This window comes from Buceros rhinoceros, unplaced genomic scaffold, assembly GCF_000710305.1.
Source record: "Buceros rhinoceros silvestris isolate BGI_N320 unplaced genomic scaffold, ASM71030v1 scaffold4520, whole genome shotgun sequence".
Classification (NCBI taxonomy): Eukaryota; Metazoa; Chordata; class Aves; order Bucerotiformes; family Bucerotidae; genus Buceros; species Buceros rhinoceros.
Genome location: NW_010390029.1, coordinates 26,521 through 39,930, shown reverse-complemented (window position 1 = coordinate 39,930; position 13,410 = coordinate 26,521). Strand labels below are relative to the sequence as shown.

General features: G+C 47.8%; 1 protein-coding gene across 1 annotated transcript in view; it reads right to left on the bottom strand.

Moving 5' to 3' along the window:
- Positions 1–7,487, bottom strand: part of LOC104493465 (procollagen galactosyltransferase 2) — a 17,354-nt gene extending 9,867 nt beyond the window's left edge. Inside the window, exons 1-4 of the mRNA XM_010136146.1 lie at positions 7,383–7,487; positions 5,778–5,895; positions 4,938–5,072; positions 781–985 (exon numbers count right to left, since the gene is read on the bottom strand). Coding sequence (XP_010134448.1) covers positions 781–985; positions 4,938–5,072; positions 5,778–5,895; positions 7,383–7,396 — 472 coding nt within the window. The 5' untranslated portion in view covers positions 7,397–7,487. The remainder of the gene's footprint in view (positions 1–780; positions 986–4,937; positions 5,073–5,777; positions 5,896–7,382) is intronic.
- Between the last annotated feature and the right edge of the window lie 5,923 nt (positions 7,488–13,410).

The following is a 13,410-nucleotide window of genomic DNA, read 5'->3' as shown; positions in this document are numbered from 1 at the left end:
CCCCGACCCTCAGCCAGCCAGCAAACCAGTCACGAAGCTCTAAACAGATTCTTCGGTGCTGCTGCGGTTTCACCAGTCCCTTTTTCTATACGAGGCCCCAAACTTTCCTCTTTTCAACAGAGCAGGGCAGAGAACAGCACAGAGGGACAGTACAACCACAGCCTTACCAGGAGCTCCTTTCAGCTCTGACACTGATCTGCCAGGCAGGAATTTGCTGGACACAGAACACCCACCAGACACACTCTCCAAAACTAAACAGGACTACACATTCTCACCACAAGCACAAGCACTGGTAGCAGCAGAATCACGTACTTCTGAGACAGCTGGAGCTCTCTGCAAACACCAGTAGCCATTACAGACAAAGGAAGAGGACACTGGGGTTGTGACTTGACCTGAAAGGACCCCTGGTCTAGCTGAAATCCTCCCGCTGTCCAGTACTTTACCTACAGCCTTCAGTACACCTTCCACTCCCACAGCATTTGCCTGCGTTCACCACCATCTGATGTGACACAACTCAAGGGTGGATGCTACACATTTTGTCTCTGAAACACTGTCCCCATCCCAAGAACAGCTCCCATGTCCCTTGGAGATAGCTGTGACTCAGAACCACATTGCCACAGCGCTTGGTGCTGGTTATCTCTGACCAGATTTGAAAGAGGAATGGAAACAGGGTCATAACTCGCCACCAAAGTCAATACAGGACTTTAAGCCTGTGAGCTCAAAGCAGAGACCTGCATGTCTCTCCTAGCAAATCCTCCCCAAGGAAGGCTCCAGACATACCTGCTTGGCGACTGGAGAAGGCAAAGACCATGATATCATCAAAGCTCCAGGTGTAGTCCTGGTGTGGGGGGTAGAACATCAGCTTGGTGGAGGCCTCTTTCCTCAAGTCAATGAGGAATGTGGAATGAATCATCGGGACAGCAAAACAGCCTGTCCTCTTCCACTCCCGAATCAGGGGATAATCCAAGGTCCTTTTGTAATAGCCCTGCAATTACAGTGAGGGGCTGCTCGTTACAAGAGATTTCTGTTTCACAGACACTCCTCAGCAAAAGCTCTCACCCTCAGCCCTCCCCAGCAGAGATGGATCAGTGCTCAATTTTCAGATTCTTAAGAATTTGCAAAGGGCACAATCAAGTATTCAGAAACAATCCCCATCCCAAGTGTTAAAGCTTGACCTTTTCTCTCCTTTTAGCAGATATTCCATCATAGAACACCCTTGCAATAGAGCTTCAAACCTTGGACTATTTTCTCCTGCCTCTTCAAAAACCTTGTTTGCACATCAACCCTCAGGTATTAACCTGGGAGCTGCTGAGCACATGTGACATCCTCCATGTTCAACAGGCACAAAGGACGTTTAATTACTCACAGAACGAGAGCTGCACATTATTTCTGAGCATGACTTTTAAAAAATGAAACAACATCTCAGTCTCCATCAGCTGTGCAAGAATCCCTGTTTCCTCCATGCCAGGCAAGCAAGTTTGATACTTGCTCCTGAGCTTTCCCCACTGAGTCTGTCCGACGGAGGCACTGATTCAGCTTATTTTTCTACAACTACGAGCTCTGCCGGACTTCCAGCACCGTGGGTGCAGCACCCACCCTGTGCACCTCGCCGCTGGCTTTGCACGTGTGGTATGTCTATCGGATTTGTAAGTAAAGACACTGAATTCCTCCAGAGAGAAAAACCTGATGACCTATGAGACACGGGGACACAGCTGACGGCTGAATGCAGAGCAGATTCTGCTCTTTACAGAAATGATGAGTCACTGAAAGAAGTTAAAGTTACTTTTATGATGCATTTTCCATGGGCATCCCAGTAATGGCTGAGCAAATCACTGCAGAACCACTCTACCCCAGTGCTGTGCATGGTGTGGTGCCTTTGTCTGTGTATGTATGCGCTGATCCTCTCCTCTCCCCTTCAGATATCCCATCCTCACCATACGGTCAGGCTCAGCCAGGCCGATGCTCAGGGACAGGAAGGAGCAGGTTCTTACTAGCATTGCCGCTGTGGGAAGGGCGAAGACATTCCACCTTTAACAGACATCTGAGAACGCCCACAGGTTACAGATGCTGGAAACTCCTCCCTCCTCCTCCAGTCACTCACTGGGGCGTCTGGGGGCTCTTCACTGCTCATAAATCATGTGTAGTCAAGAAAGACTCCAACTTGTCAGCAGTGCTCTCCTAAGGCTGGCTCCATGACAGCTAGATGTCAGGCTGTCTGGAGCACTGGTTTGCCTCGCTGGGGCTCAGCACCAGAGGCTGTGTTTCAGCTGTTACTCCCTCCCAAGTTCCCAGGGAGAGCAAGGCTGAGAGCGTGAAGCTTCAGGACTGTGAGAAACAAGCAGCAGCAACTAAGAGGAAAGAAAAAAAAGAAGTGGGAATATTCCTGTTCATTTGAGCAGCTTTTTACACCAAGTTCTGCACGGTATATTTGCTGCTTGTTTTTCCACCTCTCATTTTCTCAGCTAACACTGGTAATGATGGAAACTTGCTACTGGAGAAGTAATACCAGGGGCCAGGGCTGAGACTGGTGCACACAGGCAGAGATCCACCTCAGAACATGGAGCAATGCTGACTTACACCAGGGAAAAACCTGGCTGTCCAAGGACTGAACCTTCAAAACCGAGAGGACACCACCTTTGCTATAAAGTTATTCCTCCATCTTAGAACAAAACTGAAACAAGTAAACACCCTCCATACGCTCCTTTTCTTATCTACATATTTACTTCCTGATGATCCAGAAAGCCTTTTCCTGCTATTTTTACTCAATTGTTTAGTCTGAACTGTGGAAATTTTTGCCTTAAGATGGCGTGGGTGCAAAAATAAAAAGATTCAGACAGTGATTTCTGTAAAAAGAAAAAAATTACAGAGAGCTTGAAGACAAAGGCCTTCCTCAAGAAATCCTAGAGCAGGAGATTGCCGGAGGATAGAAGAATATTGAGGACATATCACCTGCTACAAACCACTGGTGTCAGACAGACCTTTGTTCCCACCCAGTACAGTCCAATTATGTTTTTACCCTGCCTGTGGTACCTACTTGTGTTCTTGGTAACACTGAGAAGGGAGAATGATGTTTTACACCAGGAGAAGGGGGAACGGAGTTTGCTCTTGGTTTCATTCATCAATAATGACAACAATTAGTATCCGCTTAGCTCTGTGGAATAAAGAAAGAGGGTAGGGAGGCGCAGGACCATGGAGCCTCATTGAAATACCCCCATTCACATGCCCCAGGGAAGGTCAAAGCTGTAGGTGCTGCTCAGGCTTAAGCACATTTGCTGTGCAGAAGGGCAAGCTTGTCTTTATGAAGAAGGAAACACAAGACTCAGGCATGCAAGTAAAAAGGATATCCTGAAGCTTTCTAGGGCCGATGTGGGCAAAAGGGAAAATTTTCAAGAGAACAAAAATCCTCTTGCTATTCTAGGAGACGTATATATCTGATTCTCTTACTCCTTTTATGGACAAGGTGATTGCACTGGGTTTGGCTGGGATGCAAGTTTCCTTCACAGCAGCCCGTCTGGTGCTGTGCTTCAGACTGGTGACCAAAATGAGGCTGATGGTTTAGCTGCTGCTGAACAGTCCCTGCACAGCATCAAGGCCACCTCTGCTCCCCACTCTGCCCCCCACCAGCCAACAGGCTGGGGGTGGGCAAGAGGTTAGGAGGGGACACAGGCAGGACAGCTGACCCCAACTGACCAAAAAGATTTTCCATACCATGTAACATCATGCTCAGCAGTAAGACAAGGCAGGGGGAGTTTTCCCAACGTAGCAGGTGCTCGTGGAATGGCTGGGTATCGGCCTCCTGGTTTGGTTTGGATTTTTTTCCCCCTTCACTTGTTAAACTGTCTATCTCAACCCATGAGGGTTGCTTTGGGGTTTGGGTTTGTGGTTTGTAAGGGTTTTTTGTTCCTGCTTTTGCCCTTCCCATTTGCTCCCCCATTGCACTGGGCGGGAGCGAGCAAGCGACCGGGTGGGGGTTTACATACCCGCCAGGGTAAACACACTACAGGGATGTGGATCAGCTTGTAAAGTGCTATCACTTTTCAACCTCCTTCTGGCTCTAAAAACAATTCTACTTCTCCTACACAACATTTTTGCATCTGATCCTTTCTCCAGTATATGTGATTTGAAAAGGGAACATGAAACTCTCATTTATAGGCTCAGCACTTCTGTCCTTCACACACCCACTTCAGCGCACACACACCCACCCTGCAAGGCAAAGGGTGTTGCCCCGCTACATAAATCTTGTTCATAGGTGAGAAAAATAACCTATACACAATGGAGAACTGTAGAAAGAAACACAAATTCCTCTCAGATTAGCATCACTACCCATGAAAGCCGGTCTAAAATTATGTATCAAGAGTTTTAAGGCCCTTACACGAACATATGGAAATACTTTAATATATTCTGGTGTGTATATCAGTTATTTTTTATGTAGTTAGTGGGATCGTATCATTTCCCAGGATTTTTGGCTAAGCAACTTCAGCTTCCTCCAGATTCAGCTTTTTCAAGTGAGCAATCTCAAATGAGGAAGCACATTTCAGCTATGTGCCAGCACCCTCAAACACGTATTGCTTTGCTGATCCCTACAGCTCAGTTAGGAAACAGAGCCTGAAAAACGCGTACAGACCTTCAACCTCTCTACCCTTATTCCCAGATTCCCCAAACAAGTACAGCCCTTTCCCGAAGACACCCACCCAAGATATGGGATGCCACTACGGAGAGAGGCGCAAGCTGAGATGACTCCAGTCTCCTCACTGCATGCCAAAATCACCTCTGCATGCCTCAGAGCTACAGCAGCAACTTTTCAAAAGAGGGACACTACACAAGGAGATGGGAAAGCCCACAGAACAGAAACGGTGCCACTGCTTCACAGCCTCAAGACAGGACGCCTTTGAAAACAGCCTGCACTGTCACCCAGCACCATTCATGCCAACACTTGCCTGGGGAGTGATACCACACCAGAAGTTGGAGTAGAGAGAGCGAGACTCGAGCATCGGTGCCACCAGTGTCTTGTTTTCTGCTATCAAAAGGCTCAGGGTTTGTGGGTTGGTCAGTAAATTGTCTGCATCGATAAACTAGAGAAGTAAGAGAGGAAGAGAAAAAGCAGTCTGTTATTAGATGAAACAACATGCTTCCCCTGACACTTCCTTGGGAACAAGGCAGCCAGAGGCATGAGGTACTGGCCAAAAATCACAGAGCTGGTGGTTTTGATACCACAGACACACGTCTGTTATGGGTGAACCCGAGGAGCTGCCCCTACACCCAGCTACATGATGGGGAAAGATGCAGAGCTTCTCTCTGATTCTACACGTCACTCCAGCACAGGGGCAAGGGCGCTGCGAGGCAAAATACCACCACTGAAAATTCAGGGCAGGTTTGTTTTTTGAAGAGGATCAAGAAGGAAAACCTGCCTCACACCCTCGCCTTGTTCAGAGCCTGTTGGAACATCACCATGAACTGCTGCTGCAATGACCTATTTCCGTTACACTTCACCAGTCGCTGGTGGGGTTTCAAGCAGGGGGACCCTGGCAGGTAATACCCAACACCAGGACTATATTCAGTTCTGATCCCTGTGGAGGATGCCTTGGCCTCTCCCAGGAATACATCTCTCTAGCTGCAAAGTCTCTCGCTTATCAGACCAAGAAATGACACACAGCCTCTCACTGCAGCTAGCTCTGTCTTAGGGTGGAGAAGAAACTTTTTCCCAGCCCCAGGCATCAGAGCAACTACCTGAAAAGCTTGTGCCTGAGGAGAGTTAACAAGTCACACCTTGTACTTACCAGGATGTAGTCTGACCACTTCTCTCGTGCAGCACGCAGGGCAGCCTGTCGGAGTTTCATCACGTGAGTGAATCGGGAGCTTGGCCAATGTTTTGGCCCAATTTCTTCTGGATAAGACCTAACAAAGACAAAACCCAAGTGATTGTAACCTACAGCAGGGCCCTCTAAAAGAAGTCAAAAAAAAAAAAAAAAAAAAAAAAGAAAAAGAGTTCCCTTGCTGCCTTCTTTCCAGAAGAAAAACAGTGTTAGAATCACCTCAGGCCACCCGGGAGAGGTTTTGAGGAAGAATAATTCTAGGTTTCATGCTGGCAGGTGTACCCAGGGCACTGCAGAACAAGCAGCACTGCAGCATTTCCTGCCAACCGCACAGCCACAAGCAGAACAGCACCATCACACCAGTAGTTCCTTCTGCAGCAGCAGGCCCTCACCTGACGTAAGCAGAGGTTACCCCACCAAAATGAACCAAAGCTGATTTACCTCCTCTGACCCTCTGGAACAAAGTCATCTGTCCTCTGCTGGGCTCTGAGACTGGAAAGACAGCTTCCTCAAGCCCAGCAGACACAAAGCTGAGAAAGTGAAGCTGAAGGCAACTTGGATTCCCTCAGCATCTGGGCATTATTGCTAACTGTTCACACATCCCAGTAACAGCTTTTAAATCTACAAACACCCAACACTGCGAGCCCAACCACGTGAGTGATGTCACGTGCATGTCTCTGTTTCCAGGATCAGGTCCAAAAGCAAATGCTTTGTATCAAAGATGGAAGAACGCTTAGGGACAGAGCCCTATGTGGAATAAAAATTCAGGGCTTTGAAACAGTGCCAGTATAAGCCAGTGAAGGAGCTAAGAATTTAAAAAACTTTACACAGAACTTCAAAAAAAGCTGAGTTTGACAGGATTAAGAAAACTCAGTTCCAATTAAAGGATTAAAAAAGTCAATAAAACCAGCGCTCCCTGTGGGTTTGTACCACAAATGCCCCACCACTGCACTGGGGAACTTGAAAGTAAAAAAGTCAGCTAAAGAAAGGGGAAACTGATGTATTCTCCCCTGATGGAAGAAATAGAAAAGAGAACAAAACAAGGAACAGCTGATCTTGAAAAACCAAATAAACTTAAAAAGCAATAAAAACCTAATGCACCCAACATCCTATTTCAAAGCAATGATCCTGCAAGTCGTGCAAAGGCGTAATACATTGAATTAAATTGAACCTGCCGAATATTTGATGTCTCGGGCAGAATTTTCACAGATGTCACAGGAAAGGGGTACAATTTCTCTGCTTCCTTGCAAATAAAGAACGATAGTTTTTATTCCCCGTAGCTTCTGACATGATTTGTTTACCATGCAAAGAGAGCAGCTGCTCAATAACCGCATGGAAAACGCTTTCTTCTCCAAAGTTCTGCGTGAGTTGCTTCACCAAAGTCAGAGACCTTTTCAGGGGGTCCCTAAGAACAAGGTTTTAATGGGACAGACGCCACAACAACAAAAAAAATCCACATTTTAATGCTTGGACATTTAGTACATCTCCTGGTTTGGTAACAGAAAACCTGCAAAACTGGACATAGACAGCAAAGAGCCGCAGCCTGCCCCTCGCTGTGGTACTACTCACGGAGGGTCTTCCATCGGCCTCCACTCCACATCATGGTAGAGGTTCTGCACGTTCTTCAGCCACTCTCTAAGGACTGCTGTGGTGTTATCAACATTGTGGTCAGTGGCTGCCCTGGGAAAACAAGAGCACAAAGCCTGTTAACAAAAGATTTCGGTCCTTTGCCTTTTCCCAGCTGGTAAAGGAGTCAAACAAAGGCAGAACCTATTTCTTACAGGCGCATCCATCTCTGGCAGAACTTCAGGACAGCTCCACAGATATGCAAGTCCTTGCTAAGGCACACGGCAGAGCCCTGCTGCCCCCCAAAGATGGAGCACCTCTTAATGCAGGCATGCCTGCACTCCGCTCCCCTCTCACCCATCTCCCGCCCCGCAGCAATCCCAGCAGCTTTATCATCAAGCAGATACAGGACTGAACTCTCCACTCCGTTCATCCACTGGAAAAGACAAGACATCCCAAGATGAAAGACCCAAGGTAAGCTAACCACAAAGGTTGCATCCCTAGAAGCACCAGGATTTTGTTCCACTTGCTGTATCCTCCTGTGACCCCACCAGTTAGGCACAGCCTGTCTGTGACGACACGTACACCGCTGCCTCACCCCATGGCTCAGGAGCCACTTGTGCCAGGGTTGGGTCTCTGATAAGCCACTGAGAGAAGCCCCCGCCAACATGCTGCTGGCAGAATGCAGGACACATCACTCACTGCTCTACAGCACGGGTGGTTATAGCCAAGGCCTAGAAAGCCACTAGCCTCCAACCTGCAGTTAGTGTAGTCCTTCACAAGTGCCCTGTCTGTGGCCAAGCTGAGCACGGAGATGGCAGGGAAGGCAAGGACCACAGAATGGTGGGGGTTGGAAGGGACCTCTGGGGATCATCTAGTTCAACCCCTCCGGTTGAGCAGGTTGCCCAGGATGGCATCCAGGAGGGTTTGGAATCTCTCTAGAAAAGCAGACTCCACAACCTCTCTGGGCCAGGGCTCCCTCACCCTCACAGTAGAGAGCTTTCTCCTCATGGTCAGGTGGAACTTCCTGTGTTCCAGTAAGCCCACTGCCCCTTGTGCTGTGGTTGATGCTCGCCATACTCCAGGATCAGCATCAGTCCTCCTTCCACCCACTCTATGGCCAGCATGCAGGGAGGCTGAGGCTCTGTTCCTCATTTTCTTGCCATTTCCTGATGGAAAGGTCACAGAGGTCACAGAGTCTGTGAAAACACACAGAAGAGCTTTATGCAGATGTTGTATGTGCTGTTAAAACACATTGTGCAGTAGTCCTCAAATAATGGGGTGGGAGAAACTCGCCGGCTTCCTCTACGGCCTCTGAAGAATGTTTTCTCCTCAGGTTGAGTAGTATAGCTGCACAAACTGGAACAGGACACACAGATCCACGCCTCTGACAGGAATCACGTGGAAACGCTCCCAAAGGAGCCACAGGCTCGTCTCCACCTGGGATCCTCAAGACTTTGGATTCAAGGGGGAGCGAGCCAAGTCGCATCCCAGCTGCTCCTCTCAAGCATGTGTCTCCCTGGGACCAGGGCTTTGCACACCCAACACCTGGCCACTCACGTGGCCATGGCAGATCCCACAGCAAATTCCCTCAAGTGAAAGGGCTGATGTTTTTTCCTGGCCAGAAGGCAGGAAAGCACAGCCCTGTGGTAGGACACAGCTTGTGCAGCCACAGCTTGACAAGCTCCACTGAGAATTTACAACCCCTTCGTATTCCTCTGGGAGTATAAATTGTTCCAAAAGACCCCATGGAGAGATAACAAAGACAGTGTGAAACACAGGCCTAAGGAGAGGGCACTGGAAGGCCCTGCTAAGCCCACATCAACTGCTATAAATCACCTATTTTGTCCTCCAGCTCCAGAGAGCCAAGGGCACTTGCCACAGCACCCTACTTAAAGCAGTACTTGCCCCAGCACCGCACTTAAAGAGATATACCCGTAGTGAAGGGAGGGCACATGGAGGGGAGAAAGGGGACACATCCCAAACCCTAGAGCTACTCCAAGCTATTTCAGGAAGATACCTCCACCCCAAGTCATCATATGATCCTCCAGATGAGGATCAGGGCTTGGACCCTTTCCAGTCATGCAACCGGAAAACATCGTTCCCATAGGGTTTAGCTGGATTTAAATAAAAAAAAAAAGAATCAAGAATTCAGATTAAGTTTATTTATAAATCAGAAGAACACCATCATTTAAGGACAGGAAGATTATTTGTTACGTATTTATTCATGTCTATTAATAAATGAATAAAGTTCAGCAAGTGAACAGAGGCTGCTTTCTGTGCTATTAACTGCTCTCCTATGACAGAGCAAGGCTGGGTTTAGTTGTAACTTGGGGGTTTGCTTTGACCAAGGCCTTGGGTCAGACTGAACTGTAGATGTAGTTCACAAGGGTGTTTAACTGGACTAAAACAGTCCTAGTGCTGACTTAGTCTGTTCCACTAAGTCCAACTTGCTCCATATATTTTATGGAGTGCAGCTCATCCACTCAAGCCTCTGTTTCAGCACGCTTGCTTGGGCCTCCCACAGCCACTGTACACTTTGAGTCTTGTTCTACTTTCCTCCCACACTCCAGCTGCAGTCAGTGAACAACAGCTCCAAAATTCCTAAAATACCAGAGAACTGTGAAAATGGCTCTATGTTCATAGTCATCTATGGAGTTGCAGTGGTACCAAGCAGCTCCGGCTATACAGTGGGACATGCCTCAGACATCACATAAACCAAGCAAAGGTGATAGTGGCCATCCTGAAGAACAGAGTCCATCTTACACTGTACTCTTTGCCAGGTCCAGGCTAGTCTTAACTAAACTTAACCCTTAAAGTAAGCAATGCGCACAAAGTCAGGTCCATGTGCCTGTTTCCCTCAGCAAGCCTCACCAGTCCTTCGAACCTCACAGAAAATCAGTGGGGTCATGTGGAAGGGTTTGCTACAGTCTGGGGATGGAAAGGAAAAACTTCAGCAGCGTCAACGTCAAATTAATCTTGGTGTTATGCTGGTCCAAAGCTTTGAGTAGCAGAAGAAACCTTACAATTGAAAGGTGGCAGTTGAGAGAGTTACTGGAACTCTGCCCTCAAAAGCTGTCGTCAACAGCCAGCCCTTCTTTACTTCCCCAGGCAAGACAAGGGGGATGAAGGAAGCTCTTCTGGTTATGTCTTTGTCTTCAGTTCCTGTAAGGTCAGACCACTCAAGTTTTACTGCATGGACACACCACCATCCTGAGAGAAGGGCACAGCATGCCAAAGACTGCTGGTACCTGCTTTTGCCCTCTGCTCAGGGTTGCCTAGGGAAAAAGCTTCCCAACAGTCAATGAGACCCCCCACAGCTAGGGTGCTCTGTCCTGCTACCAGTGGGGCAGCAGGCCCTTGACAAAATTCACCCTGGAAGACCCCAATAGCTAATATCCTCCAGAGAGAAGTGAGACACACAAATGAGAGCCTAGAGGAATCTCTACATCCACTCACAAGGAAACTGCTAGAAGAAAAATGGCATTTTCCTGCCCAGGCTGTCATGGCATTATGTAGAAGGTGAATTCACATCCCAGTAGACCTTTAGGAACGTTGATGAGACTAAACTCTGGCACAAAGAAAGGACTGCTGTCTCCAGGACTATCCACCCAGCAACACTGCTAAGCCCAAAAGTTCTCAAAGGCAAGAAAGCTTGTCACGCCCTGAATGAAACATGCCCTGTGACTAGCAGTTTGGCAAACCTTTGTTTTTCCAGCTATGAGACTCAAAAAAAACCCACCCCAAACAATCCAAGCCATTCCCCAAAGAAATTATCACTACTTGTTTCAGATCAAATAGAATCAGCTCTTACTACTAGTGTAGTATCTGAACTACTCTACTCATACCCCAGGGGAAAAAAAATTAAAAAAATCAGCAGCTATGGTGCTTGCAGTACCACCATACGGAAAAACAGCCACATACTGCTCTTTTCCCTTTTTTTTTTTTTTTATTTCACCCCTGCACAAGAAAGACAGACAAAAAAAATGTGAACAGGACTTCCCACTGGCAGCAAGAGCTTCTCAAGTCACAAGAGGCATGTCAGGATATTCCCTGACATACTATAAGCATGACTTCTCTAATAGGTTTTGTAGAACTTCAAGCAGCTGAATACACAGTTAAAACTTCAGTGTTCCAAGTCAAAACACAGGAACCCAGACCAGTGGGGGTTGGAAGGGACCTCTGGGGATCATCTAGTCCAACCCCCCGCTAAAACAGGTTAACCCAGAGAAGGTTGCCCAGGATGGTGTCCAGATGGGTTTAGAATCTCTCCAGAGGAGACTCCACAACCTCTCTGGGCAGCCTGGGCCAGGGCTCCCTCACCCTCACAGTAGAGAAGTTTCTCCTCATCGTCAAGTGGAACTTCCTGTGTTCCCATTTGTGCCCATTGCCCCTTGTCCTGTCACTGGGCACCACTGAACAGAGTCTGGTGCCGTCCTCTTGACACCCACCCTTTACCTGTTGATCAGCATTGATGAGATCTCCTCTCAGCCTGCTCTTCTCCCGGATAAACAGCCTTTCCTCATAAGATTGATGCTCCAGTCCCTCAGCATCTTCATATGGATGGATCAGTTGGACCCTGTTCATTCTTAATCCATTTTCAGCATGCTAAGGCCATCTCTGCCGCAGATCTCATCACTACCACTGGCGGTCTGTTGCCCATGGTGCACATCTCCTCAGTTCTGGAAAACTGACTGTCCTTTCCCTGGGTGATGACAGTCAGGAAGGGTTGTGGCACACAGACAGAGCAGCCAACACTTGTGCCATGCTTGGTACAGCAAGACAAAGCCATGGGATGAGACTGCCCAAGTGGTAAACTGAGGGTAAGGTGGTCATGTCCTGTGCTGGCTCCTCTTGGAAAAAGCCTTCAGTAGGTGAGGAAAAGCAGTACCTACAATATCCGCAGAAAAGCATTTTCAGCCTACCCAAACTCCTCCCACAACAGTGTGAGTGGAGAGGGCAGCACAGGCCAACATGTCTTCCCTGCATGTCCTGTAAGAAGGTTTGATGGTGAGAGCACACTACATAAGAGATGTTATCACCTCTCCACATTTGCCTGTTCTGGAAAAGTGTTTTTACTACATCCTTTGATCCTTGTCCATGGCATGCACTTGACAGGGCAAGGAGCGTAGATCACGTTAATCCAGCTCCACTCAGCTCACCAAGAACACAACTTAGCAAGGCCACACAGCCCTTAGACAGTGCTTAAGTCCTTTAGGTGTATTCTTTGGAAGCAGGTTGGTGAGCACAGAGCTATTATTTGAGTCTACCAGCATTATTTTTGGCCTGGCGTCAAGTCGAAGCCATGTTTTTTGAGCAGATCAGTTTGAAACATTTGTGCAGTCCCGTCAGAGCAGCAGCTCCAAGTGCAAGGCCACAGGAAGAGGAGAAGTGGGCTAGTTAGGGAGGAGTATAATTCTTACCCATCACTCTCTAATGTCTCCTCATCTTCATGGCTCTCTGCTGGACTTTGTCACACTTGTAAACATACTTCATCAGGGGGGCTCAAATCCAGATGTGGTATTCCAGATGTGATCAAACAAATGCCTAGCAAAAGGGATTAACCCCCCTTGATATCCTGGCTTACTTCTGATCATGCTGCTCAGGACATAGGTGACCTTTGTTACCAGGGCACACCAGTGGCTCACGTTTGGGTTGCTGTCCACCATAGACCCACAGGACCCCTGAAGCTTCACAGTGTTCAGGGGAACCCAAAATGTTCTTCCTTCCCCAGGTGCAGGACCTGATGCAGTTCAATGGATTCCCTGAGCGGGCTCTCAACTCAAAGCCAACGCACTCTGCTTGCAACTAGTAACTGCAGAGAAGACTTGACCAGGGCTTTCTCAAAAAGGGACAGGTTACATCAATGATGTTTGTATCAAAAAGAAGGCAACATAATGTTCAAGAGCTGATTAACCACGTCTAGAATTTAATTAAAGAAAAAAGGTCTCCTTTCTTTAGATTTGCAACCTAAAGCCTGCACAACACAACCAGGAAAGACCACTGCAGTGACAAGGGAAAAAAAAATAGC